At 41.3% G+C, this 26,640-nt stretch overlaps 1 protein-coding gene across 1 annotated transcript in view; it reads left to right on the top strand.

Moving 5' to 3' along the window:
• The first annotated feature begins 4,009 nt into the window (after positions 1–4,009).
• The window catches only part of hsd17b2 (hydroxysteroid (17-beta) dehydrogenase 2), a 139,487-nt gene continuing 116,856 nt past the window's right edge, over positions 4,010–26,640 (top strand). Inside the window, exon 1 of the mRNA XM_034175750.1 lies at positions 4,010–4,503. Within this exon, the coding sequence (XP_034031641.1) occupies positions 4,236–4,503 (268 nt within the window). The 5' untranslated portion in view covers positions 4,010–4,235. The remainder of the gene's footprint in view (positions 4,504–26,640) is intronic.

Below are 26,640 nucleotides of genomic sequence, written 5' to 3'. Positions count from 1 at the left end.
ATAAGGCCCTTCTACCCCGATCGCTCAGTTTAGACGGGTGGTCAGCTCTAGGATGAGTCCTGGTGGATCCGAACTTCTTCCATTTACAGATGATGGAGGCCACTGTGCTCATTGGGACCTTCAAAGCAGCAGAAATGTTTATAATAATAATAATAATAATAATCCATTTTATTTAAAAGCGTCTTTCAGAACACCCAAGGACACTGTACAGGACAAATTAAAAACAGTTAAAAAACAGAGAAGCATATATAAACTGGAAGCTGTAGAGTTGCGGTATGTGTGATCATGTGGTGTGTATAGTCATGTGATGTGTATAAACATGTGGTGTGAGTGGTCGTGTGGAATGTATGGTCATGTTATGTATGTGATCATGTGGCATGAGCGATCGTGAGGAGCGTGTGGTCGTGAGGCATATGGGGTCATGCTGTATAGGATTGTCTGAACAGGTGAGTTTTGAGTCTGGATTTGAAAAGGGGAAGGTAGTCAGTGTTGCGGAGGTCAGGTGGGAGTGAATTCCACAGTTGGGGAGCAGAGCGGCTGAAGGCTCTGCCCCCCGTGGTGACAAGACGGAAGGGGGGAGAGTGAGATGTGTTTCTGTAACCTTCCCCAGATTTGTGCCTCCAGGCAATACTGTCTCACAGGTTTACAGACAATTCCTTTGACTTCATGCTTGGTTTGTGCTCTGACATGCACTGTCAACTGTGGACCTTATAGGTAGACAGGTGTGTGTCTTTCCAAATCATGTCCAGTCAGCTGAATTTACCCCAGGCTGAGCTTCATGACAAAGGCTGTGATATCTTAGCTTTTTTAAAAATTTTTAATAAATATGTAAAAATCTCAGAAAATATTTTTTCACATTGTCATTATGGGGTATTGTGTGTACAGTTTTGTGGAAAAAAGCCTTACAGCTTTATTCCATTTTGGAATAAGGCTGTAAAATGTGGAAAAAGTGAAGCGCTGTGAATACTTTCTGGATGCACCGTATTTTCAGCTACTCCAACCTAAAGTTTTCAGTCACTTCTTCTGAGATTAACAGAATTCAAAATTAATAATTCCATAAACACAACCTTTATGTTTGCTTAAGTTAATATTTATTAAGTTTTGTTTGTAAAAACCTGCTGGGGTAGACACCAGCTCCCCTCTCACCCTTAATTGGAATAAGTGGGTACAGAAAATGAATGAATGTAAACTGTTGGGCTTTTTCAGCTTCTCCTTTTTTCCACTTGGGGTCAACATAGATTTTACTCCAGATGCAGCACCATATTACATGTGGAACGGGCACAGGTGGTCTTGAACTGCAAGTCTTCTGCTTTGGAAATCATGCACGTTTCATTACTTGGCCATCGCACTAAACTATTACCTTCATTTGTTCTTTTTAACGTGAGTCAAAAGCTTGAACTTATGAAACTCAAAATCATGTGACTCCACACTGACTAACATAACTAAGTAACTAACACTAACATAACCTTCTGACAATTCATAAAATGCATGATATAGTATGAGTATATATATATATATATATATATATATATATATATATATATATATATATATATATATACGTGGTCTATTAGATAATAAACCAACCCTTTTATTTTTTTTAACTATATGGATTTGAATGACGTGCGATTACACCAATCATGCTTGAACCCTCTTGCACATGCGTGAGTTTTTTCACGCATGTCGGTGATGTCATTTCCTTGTGGGCAGGCCTTGAGTGAGATGTGGTCCCGCCCTCTCGGCTGAATTCCTTTGTTTCACACGCTGCTCGAGACGGTGCGCGTTGCTTTATCAAAATTTTTTCTGGACCTGTGAGGAATATCCACATGGACACTATTCGAGAAATTAAGCTGGTTTTCGGTGAAAAGTTTAACGGCTGATGAGAGATTATGGGGTGTTTCTGTCGGTGTAAGGACTTCCCACGGAGCGGGACGTCCTGCAGCGCTTCCAGGCGCCGTCGTCGGCCTGTTTCGAGCTGAAAACATCCTAATTTAAGGCTTAATTCACCCAGGACGTCGTGAGAGAACAGAGAAGATTCAGAAGAGGCCGGCATGAGGACTTTATGCGGACATTCCACTGTTTAAGGACATTTTGTAATGAAAGACGTGCGCGCAAATTCGCCGAGTCGTTTCCGTGACAACTCGGCAAATCTGTGTGCGCCGCGACAGGAAAAACACCTCCGTGTTGAAAACCATTTGTAAAATTCAGGCGGCTTTTGATGGCTTTCAACAAATGAGTAACTGAGAAATTGTTTAACAGCTTGGGCATGTTCCAACTTGCCCGTTAAGGTTTCCAACAGAGGTGTTTTTCCTGTTGCGACCCCCCGCAGTAGGGTCCGGCCCGACATGCGGCTCTGCCCGCACGTTCTTTCATTACAAAATGTCCGTTAACAATGGAATGTCCGAATAAACTCCTCATGCCGACTTCTTCTGAAAGTTCTCTGTTCTCTGACGACTTACTGGATCAACAGAGCCTGAAATGTGGAAGTTTTCAACTTGAAACGGCGAGACGCTGCCGCCTCGAAGCGCAGATCGCCGTCAGGCGCCGTGGGCCGTCCTTACAGCGACACTACCAGACCAAAATCTCTCATCAGCCGTTAAAATTTTTACCGAAAACCAGCTGAATTTATCGAATGGTGTCCACTCAGTTGTGCCTTACAGTTTTGAGCCATTCCTAAACAATGAAAAAACGATGAGAGGGTGGGCGACTCCTCACTCAAAGACTGCCCACAGGCGAATGACGTAACCGACAGGCGTGAAAAAACTCTCGCATGCCCACAAGGGTTCAAGCATGTCTGATGTAATCACACGTGATTCAAATCCATATGGTTTTTGAAAAAATAATAAGGTCGGATACTTTTCTAATAGACCTCGTATATATATATAACATATGAGTATATTTTTTAAAATTTATTTCTCAACTAGAAGCACGCAGAGAGTGCAAACCTCCACCAAGGCCATGGGGTTAGAAGGGTTCAATTTATTATTCAGCTAAACTGCAAATATATGAATTTTCATATTGAGGGAAAAACTGATCCAGAAAAAGTCGCTGTTCCTGTGGTAAATTACATTAAGATGCCCAACAACACGACGGAGAACTTTAAAAGGGTCATGCATACATTAACATCATTGCATGACCATGGAGTTACAGAGTTGTAGAAGCATAAATCAGGCTTTAGGATTTTAGGGCCCCTTCACACATAGTGTGAATTTGGTCAAATTGCGCATGAAGTGCGCATGAAGCAGGAATCGCATGCAATACGTGTAAAATCTTAGCTGCCTCTAACGCCTTCGTACACCTGTTGCTACAACTATTTGCACACACCAGTGGCTGAAAGGCATTGTGCATGCCAGCCTGTCGGCTCGATGTGGTTCGCTCATATGAGCTGTTCCACCGTGAGTCGCCCTGAGTTGTACTTATTCATACTATGTGTGAAGGAACCCTTAAGGTACCACTCCACAGTGGACTTAGAAAAATGAGCGACTTGACTAAATGTAATCTTTGAGATGCACATAATACCCGGTGTTTATTTAAGGCAGGCAAATTTTTTATCCGGCAGGTCCCGAATTCAAGGTCAGGCGTTTAATCAAGAAAATACATAAGCCTAATTGGTGCTGGGATTCCCCGTAGATTGTTTGGCACCTCCTGACTATAACTACGTAATCTGTTACATACATATAGCGAATTTCGTCTGTTTTATACACATAGCGGATTTTGATTATAATGGACAAAATTTGCTGGTCCACCTGAATCCATTATATGTGAGTTTTACTGTATATACAAAGATCCAGGAGTGAAAGTCAGCAGATGGCAGCACTCTAACGGCTGCCGTTTTGTATCATGTACTGGACTCAAGGCGCTCAGTGTGTAGCAAACAATGAAAAAGCCAAACCTGATGCAGTCTTGTGACAGCACCCGCACCTCTGGTAGATCTGTATCAGCGTGTGTTGTCTGGACAGGAGGGAGGTGGCTGATATGCAGATAAGAGCAGGATCTGGGTGTGATGGTGCCTCGTGTCACTATGACAAATATGTAACACCTGGAGTTCAGCTTGTTTTTCTTCATTGCTGTTTGAGGTGTAAAAAGCTTTTATGATGGCTGAAGCTGGTTCAGACAGCAGGAGGGGCAGGACTATGTTTCCTGTGTGGAGTTAACATTTGACTCACTGGTGAAGGAGCCAGAAGACCAGACGGCTCCTCTTCTGCGGGCTGAAGGAAGAAACCGTCTACTGAAACATGGAAATCTGGAACTGTTGGAGCTGCGTCGGAGCTGTGGCTGTTTGTGTTTATACAGTGGTTCAAACACTGAAGCGGGGCTGTCAGGCTGGACACTGGGCTGTGTGCCTCGGGGCCCTCGTGGCCCTCGGGTGTTGTCACTACTTTGGAGTTTCTCCGGGCCCCTGTGGGGTCGCAGTCTTCTGCTGCAGCCTGTGCCTGCACGCTGTCATCGTGGGCATGAGAGCAGACTTTGTGCCGGTGCAGGGACGAGCGGTGCTGGTGACAGGTGAGATTAACAAAAACTGCTTGCACGTGTGTGAAACCTGATCATTTAGCCGCAGTGCAGTGGCTGCTGGTTCTAATCTGACAGGTTGAGCATGATCAAAAAACTGGATCTGAACAGGAACAGGATGGATCAGCCTTTTCCCCAGTGACACTTCAACCCGCTGCCGGAGGTTTTATAATGGCTATACATTACAGAACAGCGATCACAGTGCAGGCTGGTGGATGTGAACTGTGCAGGAATTAGAGCGCGCCTTGGGTGCGGCACCACAACTGTTATGCCACTTTGCAGTCCTGATCAGAACGACTGCACCCTGAAGTTTAAACAGAATTTAAAATACAGTATGTTCACAAAAACGATAGAGGAGCTCCACCAGTCGATACATATTACAATACATACTTACATCACTAATTATGTAGAAAGTAATCTGAGGTGAATGATTTAACTTTAGATATCAAATTATTCTGAAGTATAAATTGGAATCTTTAATGTTATCTGTTTCCTGTTTGGTATTTTATATATATTTATGATTCTTCTCTAAGAGGTTGTTATTTTTTCTGTGCAGTAGTTGACTTCACATCATGATAGTCATTAAAAAACAACTCTTCAGTACAGGCTTCATGGTACGATTGTAATGATTTACAACACAACATTACACCCCGAGAAATAAATGCCATTGAGCCAGTTTTGTATAATCAGTAGTTGGACAACAAGCACAAAAAAACTCACAAAATGTACATGTGCAAAGCTACTGACACACTGATTTGATTGTAAAACACTTTTACATCGAGTTTTCTTTAGAGAAGTCAGGGGACGGATGCATGAGCATTTCTCAGTCTTAATACATCTGGGGCGTCTTTTCCATCGTTCATTGCAGTCCAGTCTCACTTTTTTTTTCATGCTCCCGTGATGAAATGAGTCAAATTTTATGGATGGTTTTTTTTAAACTCACTATTCCTAACCCTACTCCTACCCCCAACCCTAACCTTAACCATAACCTAATCTTACTCCTTCCCCCCACCCTAACCATAACCATCCCATCCCCCCACTTCACTTTTAATTTTGTGCAGCCATCACAGAATGAATTAGTATGAATTTGTGCTACCGTGACGAAAATGAGGCGCTTTTCATCACAATATCACAAACCAATAGATTAATGTATACTTCGTGCCGAAGTTGCTAAGGATACGTACATCCGTATCTTCTGCGGGACTGCTAAAGGTACGGACCGAGGAGAATAAGCGAAGTGCGCAACGCATCTGCATATGCATGGGTCAAGCGGGGGTAAAAATTCCAATTACCAAACTCACACCGCTCCCATTGAATTTCATATAAAGTAGCATTAAATCAAAATCAAATCAATTTTATTTATATAGCGCCAAATCACAACAAACAGTTGCCCCAAGGTGCTTTATATTGTAAGGCAAAAGCCATACAATAATTACAGAAAAACCCCAACGGTCAAAACGACCCCCTATGAGCAAGCACTTGGTGACAGTGGGAAGGAAAAACTCCCTTTTAACAGGAAGAAACCTCCAGCAGAACCAGGCTCAGGGAGGGGCAGCCTTCTGCTGGGACTGGTTGGGGCTGAGGGGAGAGAATCAGGAAAAAGACACGCTGTGGAGGGGAGCAGAGATCAATCACCAATGATTAAAAGCAGAGTGGTGCATACAGAGCAAAAAGAGGTGAATAAAAAGAAGTCAGCAGTCTAAGTCTATAGCAGCATAACTAAGGGATGGTTCAGGGTCACCTGATCCAGCCCTAACTATAAGCTTTAGTAAAAAGGAAAGTTTTAATCCTAATCTTAAAAGTAGAGAGGGTGTCTGTCTCCCTGATCCGAACTAGGAGCTGGTTCCACAGGAGAGGAGCCTGAAAGCTGAAGGCTCTGCCTCCCATTCTACTCTTAAAAACCCTAGGAACTACAAGTAAGCCTGCAGTCTGAGAGTGAAGTGCTCTATTGGGGTGATATGGTACTATTAGGTCCCTAAGATAAGATGGGACCTGATTATTCAAAACCTTATAAGTAAGAAGAAGAATTTTAAATTCTATTCTAGAATTAACAGGAAGCCAATGAAGAGAAGCCAATATGGGTGAAATATGCTCTCTCCTTCTAGTCCCCGTCAGTACTCTAGCTGCAGCATTTTTAATTAACTGAAGGCTTTTCAGGGAACTTTTAGGACAACCTGATAATAATGAATTACAACAGTCCAGCCTAGAGGAAATAAATGCATGAATTAGTTTTTCAGCATCACTCTGAGACAAGACCTTTCTAATTTTAGAGATATTGCGCAAATGCAAAAAAGCAGTCCTACATATTTGCTTAATATGCGCATTGAAGGACATATCCTGATCAAAAATGACTCCAAGATTTCTCACAGTATTACTAGAGGTCAGGGTAATGCCATCCAGAGTAAGGATCTGGTTAGACACCATGTTTCTAAGATTTGTGGGGCCAAGTACAATAACTTCAGTTTTATCTGAATTTAAAAGCAGGAAATTAGAGGTCATCCATGTCTTTATGTCTGTAAGACGTTCCTGCTGTTTAACTAATTGGTGTGTGTCCTCTGGCTTCATGGATAGATAAAGCTGGGTATCATCTGCGTAACAATGAAAATTTAAGCAATGCTTTCTAATAATACATTTGTGCATTCTGATTGGTCGGTAAGACATGATGTCACCGGGGACATCATGGTGTGTTAGGTCAGCAAATACAAAAAGCGAATGAGTGAGTTAGAAGCGACATTTTTAAAATAACGTGTAAGGTTCCTGTTGGTTTTGAGTTGATGAGTAAAATGTGGACCAGCTGCTTCCTATTAGAGATATGGCTGTTACGGAATAGGTAAATCTGAATGAAAGATTTCAAAGTCCATACCGCCAAAACTGCAAATGTTTTTTGTAGTATTTGATCACCAACTGCATCCAGTAAGTATTCATATTCCATGTCATGCAACAATAAAAACAATGACTAAAAAACGTTTGAGTACCTCGTGTTTCTTTTCAACAAACCCTTAATGTACAAAGATGAATAACACAGAGTGCGGATCTGTCATCATGTGGAGTTTTAGTCAGATCTATAATTATTTGAATGGTGACACAATTTGTGTAGCTTTGCCTGTCTACTCCACCACAGCAGTTGAAATTAAATAATTGAGATGTCAGCCTGTATGCTGATGATATATTATTGGTTTTGCATGAAAAAGCGGCTTAAATGCAGTGAGGACTAATCAGGGTAATAAGAAACAACTGAGTTGAAACACAATAAGAAGGCTCCTGCAATGCATAAAGGAAGACGATGTCAAAATAAAACTAAACATGAAGCAGGTGAAGCAGAACATGACAATGTCAAGCTTATTGAAATATTCTTGCGAACTGCCTATTCCAGGCAGATATTACCATATTATAACATGTATCTATTTTATTATTGACTGATTTATATAAAGTCCAATAAATATTCATAAACTTGAAAATGTTCTTGTATCCATACCCTGACCTGTTTAAAGAGAAACAGCTGTATGTGCTATGATATGTACAGTAGTGTTCAGAATAATAGTAGTGCTATGTGACTAAAAAGATTAATCCAGGTTTTGAGTATATTTCTTATTGTTACATGGGAAACAAGGTACCAGTAGATTCAGTAGATTCTCACAAATCCAACAAGACCAAGCATTCATGATATGCATACTCTTAAGGCTATGAAATTGGGCTATTAGTAAAAAAGTAGAAAAGGGGGTGTTCACAATAATGGTAGTGTGGCATTCAGTCAGTGAGTTCGTCAATTTTGTGGAACAAACAGGTGTGAATCAGGTGTCCACTATTTAAGGATGAAGCCAGCACCTGTTGAACATGCTTTTCTCTTTGAAAGCCTGAGGAAAATGGGACGATCAAGACATTGTTCAGAAGAACAGCGTAGTTTGATTAAAAAGTTGATTGGAGAGGGGAAAACTTATACGCAGGTGCAAAAAATTATAGGCTGTTCATCTACAATGATCTCCAATGCTTTAAAATGGACAAAAAAACCAGAGACGCGTGGAAGAAAACGGAAAACAATCATCAAAATGGATAGAAGAATAACCAGAATGGCAAAGGCCCACCCAGTTCCAGGATGATCAAAGAAAGTGCTGTGACAGTTAGAAGACTCCTGTGTGATGCTAATTTATTTGCAAGAATCCCCGCAAAGTCCTTCTGTTAAATAAAAGACGTGCAGAAGAGGTTACAATTTGCCAAAGAACACATCAACTGGCTTAAAGAGAAATGGAGGAATATTTTGTGGACTGATGAGAGTAAAATTGTTCTTTTTGGGTCCAAGGGCCGCAGACAGTTTGTGAGACGACCCCCAAACTCTGAATTCAAGCCACAGTTCACAGTGAAGACAGTGAAGCATGGTGGTGCAAGCATCATGATATGGGCATGTTTCTCCTACTATGGTGTTGGGCCTATATATCGCATACCAGGTATCATGGATCAGTTTGGATATGTCAAAATACTCGAAGAGGTCATGTTGCCTTATGCTGAAGAGGACATGCCCATGAAATGGGTGATTCAACAAGACAATGACCCCAAGCACGCTAGTAAATGAGCAAAATCTTGGTTCCAAACCAACAAAATGAATGCCTCACAGATGTGAAGAAATCATGAAAAACTGTGGTTATACAACTAAATACTAGTTTAGTGATTCACAGGATTGCTAAAAAAGCAGTTTGAACATAATAGTTTTGAGTTTGTAACGTCAACAGCAGATGCTACTATTATTGTGAACACCCCCTTTTCTACTTTTTTTTTTACTAATAGCCCAATTTCATATCCTTAAGAGTGTGCATATCATGAATGCTTGGTCTTGTTGGATTTGGGGGGAATCTACTGAATCTACTGGTACCTTGTTTCCCATGTAACAATAAGAAATAAACTCAAAACCTGGATTAATCTTTTTAGCCACATAGCACTACTATTATTCTGAACACTACTGTATTTACAACCCCAATTCCAATGAAGTTGGGACGTTGTGTAAAATGTAAATAAAAACAGAATACAATCCTCTTCAACCTATATTCAATTGAATACACCAGAAAGACAAGATATTTAATGTTCAAAATGATAAACTTTATTGTTTTTGTGCAAATATTTGCTCATTTTGAAATGGATGCCTGCAACACATTTCAAAAAAGTTGGGACAGTAGTATGTTTACCACTGTGTTAAACCTTTCCTTCTAACAACACTCAATAAGCGTTTGAGAACTGAGGACACTCATGATTGGGTATAAAAGGAGCATCCCAAAATTCTCAGCCATTCACAAGCAACGATGGGGTGATGATCACCACTTTGTGAACAACTGCATGAAAAAATAGTTCAACAGTTTAAGAACAATGTTTCTCAATGTTCAATTGCAAGGAATTTAGGGATTCCATAATCTACAGTCTATAATATCATCAGAAGATTCAGAGAATCTGGAGAACTTTCTACATGTACGCGGCAAGGCCGAAAACCAACACAGAATGCCCCTCATTCCCTCAGGCGGCACTGCTCAGGAACACTCCAAAAAAACCATTGTCAGTTGACACAGTTCGTCACTACATCTATAAGTTCAAGTTAAAACTCTACCATGCAAAGTGAAAGCCATAGATCAACAACATCTAGAAACGCCGCCGCCTTCTCTGGGCCCAAGCTCATTTAAAATAATACATTAGCAGACTGTAAAAGTTAAGGCATACAGGGATTGTTTCAAAGGCTTTAAGCCTTAAGGGATGCATACAATAATGACAGCTGCGTACGGGTACGGACATATTTGTGCATTCTGATTGGTCGGTAAGACATGATGTCACCGGGGAATACCCTCTGTATCTTTAGAACGGTCTCTGTAGATACGGGACGTACCCGTAGCCACGGCCTGCTGAATCACAGCTTGCCGTGAGACTGGGTTGTTCATTGATAAATACAAACAGTAGGGTTCTGTACAGTAAATCTGTCTGGAGTAGGCCATTAAGACTCAGGAGACTTGGAACGGTTAAACACTTAATCCACAGAGACACTGTACAAAATATTACAACACTCATTGGGGCCTTGACTGCAATAGGGTGCATTGATCTTGAATCCTGTCATCAGAAGAAGGCAGGGGTGGAGCCTACCACTGATGCCAGACAGGGACCAAGTGGTGGCAGTGAGGTGGAGGAGGTGGTGTGTTAGGTCAGCAAATACAAAAAGCGAATGAGTGAGTTAGAAGCAACATTTTTAAAATAACGTGTAAGGTTCCTGTTGGTTTTGAGTTGATGAGTAAAATGTGGACCAGCTGCTTCCTATTAGAGATATGGCTGTTACGGAATAGGTAAATCTGAATGAAAGCTTGCAAACTGAGTCTTCCTGTTGGAAATTACGCTGCACTACATTTCTCAAAAACTGGGTGACTATGCAAGAGGGAGATGAGTGAGGGAAGCCACCAGGGCCCAGTTTCATAAAGCAGTCTAAACTTGTTTAGTCGAATAAACTCACTTAGTTGACTAACTTTTTGATGTTAGTCACTGCATAAATTTCTTAGTCGGCTAAAGTTTTGCCTTACCCGACTAAAGTTTTTAGCCTGGTACAGAGGAGACTAATCTTACGTATTTTAATCAACAAAACTTCAGTGTCTTACATCAAAAACACCAGCTATTATGTACCACCACTTGATGGAACACTCAAGTGCACCCCTACGTTGCTCGTATTTGTCCAAAAGGAGCGCTTTCACCACTTTTGGCCATGGTCTCGTAGCAGACAACCATCCTGATGTGCTTGTGACAGTTCTCACATTAGCCACCGGGCGTCGCTGTTACAGTGAGCAGTGTTGTGTGTACAAAAAGGCTTGACAGAAGTGCAGAAGAAGAACTGCAGTTCATTTGTGTCATTCTGCAGTTCGTTTGTATCTGTAAATGTTAATAAAGCCAGTTAACAAAGGCTGGATAGTTCATGACAACAACCAACATGGAAGTAAACAAAACTGTTGCACATTGGAGGCATTTCTTGGCAATGGCGCTCACGGGCCGCTATGCCCATGAAAACTGTCGACTAACGTAAAACGGGTGATCTACAAGTTTAGCCATCGATGTGAATCGCGATTAGATGGATAATGTTGGACAACTTACCACAGTCAACTAAGTAAGTTTAACAGACTAAAAGATTAGACTGCTTTATGAAACCAGGCCCTGGACACCCACGAACACTCTGAAGGATCTATAAGCTTCTGTAGCTGTGACTGGAGATGTTGTGCAAAAAGGTTTTTGTCAGTTGCTTCATGGTGGAGAGGGACAGTGAAGGGTTTTCATTCCAAAAAACAGATCAAAGCTTTTTGCAAGTCTCCTATATGCCTTTTGTCAAACCTAAGCTGAAATTTCATGTCTTCTTTTTAAGGAAGTCCTTCTCTGTGCCAGTCCAGTGTGTAAAGTGAGCTGAAAAGGTTGCAAGTTGTAATGACTCTAAGTGTAAACAAGGAGGTATTTGTTAGAAATATCAGTTGGCAGGTGACACACCGTCTATGGTTTAGTGACCCTTGGACTGTTTACATAGGAATCAAGTTACTACATTCCTCAAAACCTACACCTCATCTCAGTGCAGTTATGGCAAGATCTTGACACATGGTCCCACTGCTATACTGAACTGTTGGGTCGGTAATTTTGAGCAACTGAAAAAGGCTGATCGACATACTGGGATGTTGGCCATATCTGGTTACCGGTATCCAGAGCAAACCACCAAATGTCAGAGTGCGAAGGTGACATAACCTCTGAAACCGCTTAAAGTGAAGATGCTGTTTTCCTGGCATTACAAATCTTTGCTATCTCTGGGAGACAGGCATCTTCCCAACTCTTCTATCTGCAAAGGAATGGGTGACCATGAAGGCCCAACAGGAACCCTGAACACCAGATAGCTAACATGGCTCCAGTGAAACATGAAGTCCTTAACGGTGGATCAGGCAGAGGAGGGGATGCCTTATTACACAACGGCTGTGAAGGTGGATGAAGGCTGCAGCAGGTCCTCAGATCCAGATCATCTGGGATTTATTTCCCAGCCATCCGACCAGGCTAAGGATGTGTCAAAGGCCGCGTGTTTGCTAGCGTGCAATGACATTCCTGTGTTCAACAAACCTAAGCAAGGTGTCTCTAGATCGACCATGGATGTAAATTTTCTATCCTGTCCGGCAATCAATCAAAAGACAATCGTCCTCGTCACCAAAGGATTGCCATGACAACACTGCCCTCTGAGAAAAGTACTTTCAAGACCTATTCTCAACAGGATCCAGTCCCAGTTACAGTGGGGGAAATAAGTATTTGATCCACTGCCAATTTTGCAGGTTTTTCACCTACAACTGCGAGAGTCAGAATCTAAAAAAAAAAATCCAGAAAAACATATTGTATGATTTTTAAATAATTAATTTGCATTTTATTGCATCAAATAAGTATTTGATCCCCTAGAACAACAGACCTTAACAATTGGTACAGAAACATTTGTCTGCCATTACAGAGGCCAGACGTTTCCTGTAGTTCTTGACCAAGTCTGCACACACTGCAACAGGGATTTTGGTCCACTCCTCCATACAGATCATCTCCAGGTCTTTCAGGTTTGGAGTTTCAGCTCTCTCCAAAGATTTTCTATTGAGTTCAGGCCTGGAGATTGGCTCGGCCACTCCAGGACCTTGAAATCCTTCTTACAGAGCCACTTCTTAGTTGCCCTGGCTGTGTGTTTGGGGTCATTGTCATGCTGAAGACCCAGCCATGACCCATCTTCAATGCTCTTACTAAGGGAAGGAGGTTGTTTGCCAAAAGCTCGCAATACATGACCCCATCCATCCTCCCTTCAACACGGTGCAGTCGTCCTGTCCCCTTTGCAGAAGAGCACCCCCAGAGTATGATGTTTATACCCCCATGCTGCACGGTTGGGATGGTTTTCTTGGGGTTGTTCTCATCCTCTAAACATGGCGAGTGGAGTTGATTCCAAAAAGCTCTATTCTGATCTCATCTGACCACATGACCTTCTCCCATGCCTCCTCTGGATCATCCAGATGGTCACTAGTGAACTTCAAACGGGCCTGGACATGTGCTGGCTTGAGCAGGGGGACCTTGCTGCCCTGTAGGATTTTAAACCATGACAGCATCATGTGTTACTAATGTAATCTTTGTGACTGTGGTCCCAGCTCTCTTCAGTTCATTGACCAGGTCCTCCTGTGTAGTTCTGAGCTTTCTCAGAATCATCCTTACCCCACAAAGTGAGATCAGTTGTTGTCTTTTCATCAAGCTGCTTACCTGTTGTCCTATAGCCCATTCAAGCCTTGTGCAGGTCTACAGTTTTGTCCTTGATGTCCTTAGACAGGCCATGGCCATGGTGGATAGGTTGGAGTATGATTGATTGAGCGTGTGCACAGGTGTCTTTTATACAGGTAACAAGTTCAAACAGGTGCAATTAATACAGGTAAAGAGTGCAGAATAAGAGGGCTTCTTAAAGACAAACTAACAGGTCTGTGTGAGCCAGAATTCTTGCTGGTTGGTAGGTGATCAAATACTTATTTCATGAAATAAAATGTAAATTAATTATTTAAAAATCATACAATGTGATTTTCTAGATTTTTTTTATTCTGTCTCTCACAGTTGAAGTGTACCTATGATAAAAATTACAGACTTCTACATTCTTTGTAGGTGGGAAAACCTGCAAAAATGACAAGGGGTCAAATATGTATTTTCCCCACTGTACTTGCTGCTCAGAGGATCTCCAGTAGTTGCTGACATCATAGTACTGAGGGACACAGTCTCCGACTTCATCCCAGTCAATTTTGGTGTTCATCATTGATGTGTTTTAGCTTCTCCTCTCTTCAGTGCTTGTGTAGATTGGGTGTTTGGTAATTTTCAAGAATTCCAGCAACTTTAACGCTTTTGTCAGTGACTTTCTGATGATGCTGTGATTTTTGAGGACTCACTCAATACCCTGCTTTCACCACCTGAGAATCTGAGTGATCAGTGTCTGATTTTGTGATTCCCCTGGATCAAAACTAACATCCAGGTTTTCACTGACCTTCTGGACTCAATAGTGTAGCTATATGTGGTGAACTTGTAGGCTACTTCCGTGAGGTGGGGATGGACCAGTTGTCCGTCTGGGTGGTTGACAGTTCTCTAATGTGGTGGTTGTGGTGATGCAGAGCAGGTGCACGTTCCCAGACCTCATCTGTTGTTGTTCAGTAACTTTGGACATTTTGTTAAATATGTATCTAGATTTTATAAAATTGGTTTATTTGCATTTCAGTCTGTTGGCCAGATACTTTTGTTCACTACCACCCAGGGTGGCAAATCCTTTGATGTGGCATTTTAGTCATCTATCTGTAGGGACTTGAAAAATGTATGATGTCCATCCCAGAGAGGTTAGCCACAGGGCAGACATTCCTCAAATCAGTTGCCATGTTGAAAAGTACTTCGGAAATGATCAGAAATGACCGAAGTGTGCTGAATCGTTTCAGTGTTCAGGTTATACGGTTAATCTGTTCTGTTAATCTGTTCTAATTTCTTCGAGTGTTTCAGGAATTTTGAACCATCTTCAACAAACTGAAAATATAGATATTTTAATATCTATATATTTTAATATGTATATAATATAATATATAATATAATATCTATATAATTAATATATATAATATATAGACTATAATCTATTATTTTAATAATAATTAATTAATGACAGAAGGCAACTGACATTATTTGCACAGTGTTACAAACGTAAACTTCAATTTTTATTTTAATTAAAAAAACTTCTGGGAAGCTACACTCATCACGTGTTAGGTGTGTCTCTATCGACCCGACTCCGGATAAAGAAGAAAATGGAACACTGAAACGATTCGGCACACTTCGGTCATTTCCGATCATTTCCAAAGTACTTTTCAACATGGCGACTGCTTTGAGGAATGTCTGCCCTGTGCAAAAATCTCCCAGAGTGGCAGCTGTAGGGGTTAATGAAAGATTCCACAGGGGACAACATTTGAAAATGCTCCAACCATACTGAGCATACCTCATTATTTGTCTGATCAGAGGATTTCCAAAAAGGTGATCTGAAGCAACCATGACTGAATGTAATGGACTTATGAATAAAAACAGCAAAAATGGTGACAAAAGGATAAATTTTAGTTTGTACAGCGATCAGAAGTTAATGTTGCTCCAATTTTGTTAAAATGGTAATGCAACTTGTTAGTTTAGCCAGTAGGATTAATAAATGAAACAGTTTTGAATGCTTGGTCTCCAAAGTAAAGGTCAAATAGTCCATTGGATTCTTTGACATATGTCACTCTGTAATGTCATAACTAGGCAGGACAGATGGTGTACACTATTCCTTTTTAAAACCCTGTCAACTCAAACACTAATTTGCATCACTTTTTTTTATTAAAATTATGTTATTATGACAATGACAAATAAAGTATCAATAGATTGAAAATTGGAATAACTTTAACTGACCCCACCTGGACATCGCTGCCATCCTCGGATATGCGTAAATATTAACGAGTACTTGTATCAGTAGTAAATTATGGGTGTTGAGTTTTCCTACCCTTGGTGGTAGTGACATATCCAATTTCAGGAATCAAGCCCAAGGCCTGTTTGTTTTGGAACATATTTGAATTGGTGTACTTAAAATTCAGGTGTGCAAATAATTCCAAGCTGTTCTTCCATCGAGTTCATTTTATTTAAATGGATCATTAAGAAATGTTGACCCTTTGGCACATATTGGTAACACTGTCTACAGGACAAAAATCTTCAAAACATCTGAGTTATGGAGCGCAAAAAGGGACTAATGAGGGAAATCACCAAGACACCATCACAACTGTGCAAACAGGTTTAGTCAAGTCCTTCACCAGTCACACCTTCATGGCAGACTGGAACAAACATCCCCCAGTATAACAAGTTGGTTCTTCCACTTTCTCCCTTTTTCCACTTGGGGTCACCACAGCAGATCCTCCATGGATCTGCATGCTGATTGGGCAAAAGTCACTTGTTGGATGTCTTTCCTGACCCAATCTCACATTACATTATGGGCTGGAGTGGCTTTCAACCAGGAACACTCCATTCTGGAAACAAGTTCACTAACCACTTGGCCAAGACAGCGTCTGCTCTTTGGCTTCCATCATATGATTTGCCAAATTGAAAAAGATAATAATAATAATTATAATAAAATGAGTTTAACATCAGTGTACATCCAAAAAGCTGAAAAACCTGCTCAGGATGAGGGTCTAAAACTGCTCCCTGTGCTTCTTGTTTGCCCACACTTTCAACTGAAAAGTAAAGAAGTGATTTATTATTATTGTTGATGTTACGTATTGTTCGATATATCAGTAGACTTGTGGGTTTATATTTTATTTTATTATGTTTTAGTATGAAATCGTGTAGGTGTAGAACTGGTTTTTCTGCTGAGAACAAAGGAAGGGTCAGGTTACTATCAGTTTCATTTTACCGGGGGTCAGACCCAGGGTGGGACCTCCCCGTCTGCTCACGGGGACCAGTGAAGTTAGGAATTTGCAAAATGAAGTCCGCCCATTGTCATGCCTGAATTATGTTTTATAATAAGTTTTCTTCGTCTTTGTTCGGGGTTCAGACCACACGTTCTCCTGTGAGAGATACATGTCCTGAAACCCAGGCCTGTTAAACTCAACTCTAAATATATTTTAAACTGAGGAACAGACTGAATCCAGACTCTGATTGGAGCTTTAGGCTGATTTAAAGGAAGAGAGTGTTAGATTTTACTGTTTATCAGGATCTAGGACTTAGATCTGTTTAAGTCTGTGAAATGTGGCATTTAAAATTATTTTTTGATTAACATGGATTTGGATAGAAATCAAGAGTATTATAACTAAAACTATAGTTTTTAAAAACTTCAAACAGCCTCAACAGTTTTAATGACATCACAAAGTCAGTCAACTGTTGACCTTTGACTGAGCTATGAGGTCAGAGGTCAGTAATTTCCTCCTGATGTAATGAGGTAAATGTGTACCGAGGGAGATTAGGTGGAACTCTATGTAAAGTCTGGAGGGCTTAAGAGCGTTCTTAGAATGGTCTCATGTGTTTTTGTGCATCAGTTAGAACAATAACTTCTCATCAAGGACCTGATTTAGTGTCTAGAATATTATTTGAAACAGTTCTCTGCTTGGTGCCAGAACATTTTGGTACTTGGTCTCTCTGGAATATCCGTTTTGTTGTTGTTGTAATAATTCTGAACAGTTACTTACAGATATTCTATTCTATTCTATTCTATACAGTGTGTAGGATTTAGTGCTGTCTAGTGGTGAGTGTACAGATTGCATTTTGTTGTCACTGGGCACAATTTTGTTTCCCTTCACATTTTTACTTCTTTGGTAATGTGGATTCATGCTCCTTTGCCTTCTCTTGTGATAATATGAGTGAGCCTCTATTTCTCAAAAATGAGAATTCTGAAACTTGTTAGCCTCCATTAGCATCCAGTAAGCAGCCACTGATTCCTCTTTTTGATTTTTTTTTTTTATTATTATTTTTTATTATTGTAGCGCGGGATGAAAGTCCCGGGTCCCAATTGAAAAGACGTTCCCGCTAGCTTGGCTAATGGGGAGTTCCCCTTTGGCTGACCTGGTAGAGGAACGGTCTTTTGGTGCGAGCCGCGTGGGTTCGATCCCCCACCGTCGTCCCGGCCACGAAGGTCCTGCTGCTTCAATCTGGCGTCACAAACAGGATGTGGATCACAGAGTATGTTAACATGCACCTGTGACTTTGGGACGAAGTCAAAAATGGTGGGGAGATGTGTAGCGGGATGAAAGTCCCGGGTCCCAATTGAAAAGACGTTCTCGCTAGCTTGGCTAACGGGGAGTTCCCCTTTGGCTGACCTGGTAGAGGAACGGTCTTTTGTGCGAGCCGCGTGGGTTCGATCCCCACCGTCGTCCCGGCCACGAAGGTCCTGCTGCTTCAATCTGGCGTCATGAACAGGATTTGGATCACAGAGTATGTTAACATGCACCTGTGACTTCGGGACGAAGTCAAAAATGGTGGGGAGATGTGTAGCGGGATGAAAGTCCCGGGTCCCAATTGAAAAGACGTTCCCGCTAGCTTGGCTAATGGGGAGTTCCCCTTTGGCTGACCTGGTAGAGGAACGGTCTTTTGGTGCGAGCCGCGTGGGTTCGATCCCCTACCGTCGTCCTGGCCACGAAGGTCCTGCTGCTTCATTATTATGTTAGTCTTCTCGTCATACTGCAAAATGTGAAAGACGTAATAACAATATGTGCCTTTTGGGCTACTGTATCAACACGACAGTGACAAGGGGAGGGTCCACCTCTTTATATGATTTGATGGTGTATCTTACAACCCCAAACTGATTTCAAAGTTCACAAATACATGTAATACTTTCAAATAGCTAACAAACCAGATACAGTTTTGTTCAATTTACAAAAATAAAACATATGATTCTGTTGACATACACCATTAATCACCTTTAATTACTGTTGTCTATAAATCTGTTGAATTGAATATCAACAAATAATGGCAATTCACCATAATTAAATGCTTTTTTTTGTTGTCAGACTTGTGTAACATGATTTAACCTATTTTAGTGCAACATATAGCCTACCATAAATGTAAAAACAACTTCAACATTCTGTCCTTAATACTGGGACTAGGACTAGTGGTCCGTAGGACTAGTGGGAAGTTCCCCAGTGAAACATGGCGGCCTCCATGAAGGGACCCGCTCCCATGTGGGTATGAAAGTGGCTGACCTGGTAGATCCTTGGTCTCAAGTTCGAGTGATCTGGTATTCAAACCCTGCTGGCCTCTCTTCATTGGCTTCCTGTTAATTCTAGAATAGAATTTAAAATTCTTCTTCTTACTTATAAGGTTTTGAATAATCAGGTCCCATCTTATCTTAGGGACCTCGTAGTACCATATCACCACAATAGAGCGCTTCGCTCTCAGACTGCAGGCTTACTTGTAGTTCCTAGGGTTTGTAAGAGTAGAATGGGAGGCAGAGCCTTCAGCTTTCAGGCTCCTCTCCTGTGGAACCAGCTCCCAATTCAGATCAGGGAGACAGACACCCTCTCCACTTTTAAGATTAGGCTTAAAACTTTCCTTTTTGCTAAAGCTTATAGTTAGGGCTGGATCAGGTGACCCTGAACCATCCCTTAGTTATGCTGCTATAGACGTAGACTGCTGGGGGGTTCCCATGATGCACTGTTTCTTTCTCTTTTTGCTCTGTATGCACCACTCTGCATTTAATCATTAGTGATCGATCTCTGCTCCCCTCCACAGCATGTCTTTTTCCTGGTTCTCTCCCTCAGCCCCAACCAGTCCCAGCAGAAGACTGCCCCTCCCTGAGCCTGGTTCTGCTGGAGGTTTCTTCCTGTTAAAAGGGAGTTTTTCCTTCCCACTGTAGCCAAGTGCTTGCTCACAGGGGGTCGTTTTGACCGTTGGGGTTTTACATAATTATTGTATGGCCTTGCCTTACAATATAAAGTGCCTTGGGGCAACTGTTTGTTGTGATTTGGCGCTATATAAAAAAATTGATTGATTGATTGATGTCATCGGGTTCCACTATATTATATTTTTGTTAATACATATCTCTAAACCTGACACGGTGTGGCTTTAAGAAGACCGGGAGGAGGCATGTTGCACATATCATGAGGACGAGGGATGTCTACTGAACATCTGCGACATATAGATGGAGCTAGTTAGCGGCAAGAAGGTTAGCTTGTTAATGCCAACTGGCTAATTGGTTAGCAGCTCCCAGTGATACATGTGATGGTTATTTTACACCAAAGCCTTTAGTCCCACAGCATCTCTGCTTCCATGTTGTGTCCGATTTGGAACTTGGAGTGAAAAAAATTATTTTTTCTTCATCACATCAAAGCGACTCCAGTATGTGTCGAAACCTGGGGGGTGCTGTTAGCAAGTCAGCTGTCTGCAGAGGGCTCAATGTGCTCATCTGTTGGTGGCATAAATGGGGAAAAACAATATTAATCCAAACTGAAGGTTTGGTCTGAGGTGGAATCTTGTCTTTATGGGACCCCCCCTTGGATACTGAACTTTAATTTGGCACTAATGTTTTTTCTGCACTTTTTGATTACCTTAACAGTGCTTCGCAAGACCCGTGGGAGGTGTAACAGGTGCCAGGATTGTGTTTTGTGGATCAGAGCAGAGTTGCACTTCAAGTTGTGACATTTTGTGTCCAGTTGCAAACAAATTGTGGGACATTCCTGAATGAGTCCTAACGGCTCTGTGTGTTCAGTGTGCAGACGGATAAAAGGAGTGGTTCAGGTTCTGTGCTGGTGTCATCAATCACTTGCTGTTTGCAGTGTTCAAAAATACACAAAGGAGGTGTGTTGTTGCAACATCGCCCTGAGGGCAAAACCCCATGTTCTTCTGTTTGGGCCTTCCAGGCACGTCACAGCTTCAGATCCTAAAACCACTAAAAAGATCAGCACAGGGCAGGTTAAAGCAAGAGGCTCGAGGAAAGAAACAAAACCTTGAAACCAGAGAGGATTCTGTTAAATGTCAGGGCAGCTTCAGCTCAAATGTGTTTGGAATAACTTATCAACAGTGCACTTTACTGCAGGTAATTTTCTTATGATCAGACGAAGAGGTGAAAATGTTGATCCTGGTCTGTAATAAGCATAGTTACACACAGGCATGACAAATATGATCAAAGCCAGACATTAAACCATTCGGTACGGGACAAATCTGCTCAGCTAAAGTCACGATTGGACGTCTTTGGTACTCTGCCTCCTCGGAGGAGGAGCCTTGGGTACTGCTGGATTATCCCCATGTCAAATGTATGGTTACTTAAGGAGGCTAAGATGAGGAGTAAAGCTGCTTTCACGTGTCGGGGGCAGAAAAACCATCATAGCAATCATTAAAGCAGAATTCCTGTCTTCTGCAGTGACACACTGTAGGTGTGTGTGAGGTGCAGCCATTTTTAATGCGAACCACATGTACAGTAGTGTTCAGAATAATAGTAGTGCTATGTGACTAAAAAGATTAATCCAGGTTTTGAATGTATTTCTTATTGTTACATGGGAAACAAGGTACCAGTAGATTCAGTAGATTCTCACAAATCCAACAAGACCAAGCATTCATGATATGCACACTCTTAAGGCTATGAAATTGGGGTATTAGTAAAAAAAAGTAGAAAAGGGGGTGTTCACAATAACAGTACGAGGTCTGTCAATAAAGTAACGGTCCTTCTTATTTTTTTCAAAAACTATATGGATTTCATTCATATGTTTTTACGTCAGACATGCTTGAACCCTCGTGCGCATGCGTGAGTTTTTCCACGCCTGTCGGTTACGTCATTCGCCTGTGAGCACTCCTTGGGAAGGCGTGGTCCTGCCCCCTCATCGGATTTTCATTGTCTGGAAATGGCGGAATGAAAAGGACTTTTTTTCCCATCAGAATTTTTTCAGAAGCTGTTAGAGACTGGCACCTGGAAACCATTCGAAAAATTTATCTGGCTTTCGGTGAAAATTTTACGGGCTTCACAGAGAATGTCTGTTACTACAGCTTTAAGGACCCCTTTAAGGTCGCTCGGCGCCGCGCTCCCAGCTGCGATGACGCAGCACAAGCCACCGGACCATTTCTAAATGGATGGCTCTGTGGATACGAGACCGTCGTGTGCTCTTTCTCTGGTTATCACAAGAGCTGGACATCAGCCATTTTCCGGCAGATTTCACTTTTAACAAGAGATTTTGTCATGGAAAGGCGCGCGGAGGCTTCGCGCGTAAAGACCGATTCGCTTTGGAAGTGAGACAAAGGAACACCTCCATTTCGGCATGTCAGAGGACAAGTTTGGACATGTCTATCTCAGCTTTCAATGCTTACCAGTGAAATTGTGGAGAACTGGACATGTCCAAACTTGTCCTTTTGAGTTTGTAGCATCAACAGCAGATGCTACTATTATTGTGAACACCCCCTTTTCTACTTTTTTTTACTAATAGCCCAATTTTATAGCCTTAAGAGTGTGCATATCATGAATGCTTGGTCTTGTTGGATTTGTGAGAATCTACTGGTACCTTGTTTCCCATATAACAATAAGAAATATACTCAAAACCTGGATTAACTTTTTAGTAGAGCTGAAACAACTAATCAAGTTAATCAATTAAAATCGATTATTAAAATAGTTGTCAACTAATTTAGTCATCGATTAGTTGCTAAATAACTTTGTTTTACCACAAATGTTTCATTTCTTCCATATAATCAACCAAGCTTTGCTTTGAATCTTAAACCATTGAAGGAGTGTTTCGAGCTGCTGCTTCAATGGTTTCATTTCTTTTATTTCGCTTTATCTTAATTTTTCTCCACTAAAACCCTAAAGAGCATATATCTGTGAGGAATGTTTACCTTTTTTATGTTAAACTGACCTGTTATGGTCTTTTGAAACAGTTGATAGATGTACAGACGGTTGCCCAGTTCCGGATCACCTTTTTTAAAGTCCGGCTATACGGAGCCATAATGCAACTGAATGTCCTTTATTGTGTATTGTTGTATTGAGTATTTGGATGTTATTTAGCTGAAAAAGTCTGGGTGGAGTAGCGCTTCTACTTAAAGTGTGAAGCCACATTAAGTGTGGCGCAAACATTTGCCAGAAACGGATCACTTTTGCCGGTTCCGGATCACGACACTCTGTGTCACTTTGGGTTCATTCCTGGCATCTGGCTGGAGCCCTTCTAATGCACAATGATACACACTGTGCCTGAGAACGTGTTTTGAACACAAAATGGTAGAAATAATACTTATTAAATGTGTTGTGTGGGCCGCCAGAAGAGGAGGTACTGCTGGCCCACCACCAGAGGGCGCCCTGCCTGAAGTGCGGGCTTCAGGCACGAGAGGGCGCTGCCGCCATGGACACAGCCGGGGGTGACAGCTGTCGCTCATTACCTCTTGACAGCTGTCACCCATCTACTCAACATCATCTCACTCCATAAAGACCAGATGTCATCTCCACCTCGTTGCCGAGATATCATACTTCATTGGAGGTAATATCCTCAGCCATTTGTGTTTCTAATAAGCTGTATATTGTGAGTGTTTGCAGGAGTACTGGTCCCTCTTCTTGTGGAGGCTGAGTGAGTGCAGGACAGCACTCTTTTCCTCTGAGGGATCACTGTAAATACCTCAGCATTCTGAGTGAGAGGTGGAGGTGGCATTCCCACCGTTGTTGTTACTGGGTGTACACACACCCACACTTGACTGTCTTTGTTCTCGCCAGCAGTACCAGATCCGACAGTCGGGGACGGTGATCACCTGGGAATTCGGGACTTGGCGGCTCCAGTATTCACCAGGTTCTGGGGCGGCGGAAATCATGTGGTTCCGGCTCTTCTTAGGACAGACGTCTTCTATCCTCGAGCCTGCCCACACGTCACCTTTGTGTATTGACTGTTATGATATTCTGAGATTGTCTGTATGTTCGTTGTGCACATTCACAACATTAAATTGTTATATTTTGGCTCATCTATTGACCGTTCATTTGCGCCCCCTGTTGTGGGTCCGTGTCACTACACTTTCTCAACAAAATGAGAATTTACTTCGTTTCGAAAAGCACCGTTATACGTTTTTACGAGCAAAAAATGAAGTGTGGAGGTGAGATTTCTCCCGAATTAAAAAGTAAAAGCCCCCACATTCATGCCCATTCGTGATTTTGAGATGACCCCCAAAGTCCACATGACTCACAACTACAGACACAAGGCTGCTGTTTCAGTGATCCACAACTGGCAAATTTTCACGTCGGAGATAAATGTGCACAGCAATTAAACAGCAAGACATAACACACTGACATTTTCTACCAAAGTAAGTATTTTCCCACTCTAGAACCAAAAACACCGAACGGCTAACTCACCTTTGCTACATTTTAGAGATCGTTACTTTAAAACTTGCAGGAATGAGTGAGTCAGAAAAAGCGTGCACACCGCAGACACCAGAATGTTTTGATTCCTCTGCTGATCACAAGGACGGCTGGATCTGGTCGAGCTTGTGGTCGTTTGTAGACAAAACATCAATCTTTCCATTGGTACCAAGTATTAGCTTATTCGTACTGATTACGAGAAATGGCGGCACAAAAACTACAGCAGTGATCCAGAACTGGCAATGATCCGGAACTGGGCAAGTGACTGTATTTTATGCTAACGCCATTGCTAACGCGTTAGCATGTCTATGGCGTTTTCAGTGTTAAAGTTAGCATTAAGCTGCTGGCATTTCAGCATGTTTGTGCATTTGTTTTCTGTATAATAACTGGCTCAGCATTTGTTGTCGTAAAAGAGTCAAATGTATTACAAATTATAATATTTTTTAATTTATTTTTATTTATATATTAATAATAATAGCAACAATAATAATAGTAATAATAACTAATAATGCTACAATACAATTTTAGAGAAAGAGACATGAGTCACATGTGTCATTGTGAAATGACCACATAGTTTACAAGTTATACAGAGAATGTTGCACATATAACTGGTTATGCTAATTGCTCATTTGCCGCAACAAAAATACCTCTTTTTTCACCATATATTTTATAACATTTATATGTTTCAGTGTTGTTTTATGGCAACTCAGCACTTTGATAAAGCAATGTCATTTGAAATAATTATTTTTGTTCTTTATTATAAAATGTTTTATTCTTTATTATTTTATATTTCAACAGCCAAGGGACATTTGACAATTTGTTGATTTTCAAGTATTTTAAGTTTTCAAATAATGTTCTGTTGTTAAATAAAGTGATGGAAGGAGAGAAAAATTGTTTCCCTGGTGTATTTTTAAAAAATTCCCTGCTAATTCGATTAATCAATAATCGTGTCGAAACCCCATCAGATTCATCGATGATCCAAATAATCGTTTGTTGCAGCCCTACTTTTTAGTCACATAGCACTACTATTATTCTGAACACTACTGTACAACAAGTTACTTAATTCAAAGATACAGCAGATTTTTAGCATTTTGCAGAGTTATAATTAAAACAGGAAGTCCTTAAAATGGAAATTTCTTCTGCAGTTATAGATTTCTTTCTGTAATATCATACATATTCATGTTTACCTGATTGAAACCAGGTGACTCTCTGCACTTAGATAATCCATCTCTCTGTCTGTCCTTCAGTCCTTCTGTCCTTTGTCCTCCTTAAAGATATAACATTATCCCATTTGTCCTTTTCACTGTGGCAAAAGTTGAAAACTTTTAACTTCTAATGGTTGCCCTGCTCACAGCCACAGGTGGTGGAATTTTTCCATCAACCTCACATTAAAAAAACAATAGAACGTCTGGCTTTAAAACATCTGCCGCTTAGAGCTAACGTGAATGCAGCATATCTCACTGCGAGGGAACATCAGGAACGACATGTTGGCATACAATGTGTTTTTGTGTGCATGATCCTGCACACAGGTGCCTCAGTGATGAGGACTCCAGCAGCTGGAGAAGGCCAAGGACACGCCCACAAAGTGTATGACTTTTTGGCAGCAGATAGATGCACGCACAATGCAACCAGGAGGACAGAAGATAAGGATGGACCACGGGTTTGCTGGGCATGCTCCAGCTGAGAGCCTGTGATTTGGACTTTGCAGTAAATTGCAGTACCAGTGCACACTGATAACCACTGACCTGCACTTTTGAAAAAGTGGGTGGAGTATCAACATTACAGAAGTCTATTTTTTAAATTACAAACATATGTTTTGGCATTTGGCGCTCTCATGACTGTCTTTATAGCTTGCAAAATAATAGTAAGGTACTCAGGAAATTTATGTGTGCAAACACATGCACGTTTCCTGTGGGGCTGAATGAAGGATCTTATTTATGGTCAAAGTGTTTGCACCTTAAAAACGTGTTCATGCTGCAAGACTTTCCTCATCACCTTCACTTTAAAGCATCCTAAACAGTGTGGCTTAAACACAAACAGGCATGTCCGTGCACACACACACATATATATACACACACACACACACCACACACACACACACACACCACACACACACACACACACACACACACACACACACACACACACACACACACACACACACACACACACACGACCATGCAAGTTTTGCTTGTCCTTCCGTACGAGATGTTAATATCTACATACATGCAGGAGGCCGTGTGCTTGTTGCCGACAGTTGTAAAGGATCAGGAATTGGCAACTGTCAACTTTAAATGTCAGAAAAGACT

This window comes from Thalassophryne amazonica, chromosome 8 (genome assembly GCF_902500255.1).
Source record: "Thalassophryne amazonica chromosome 8, fThaAma1.1, whole genome shotgun sequence".
Lineage (NCBI taxonomy): Eukaryota > Metazoa > Chordata > Actinopteri > Batrachoidiformes > Batrachoididae > Thalassophryne > Thalassophryne amazonica.
This window is presented reverse-complemented; position numbering and strand designations above follow the sequence as displayed.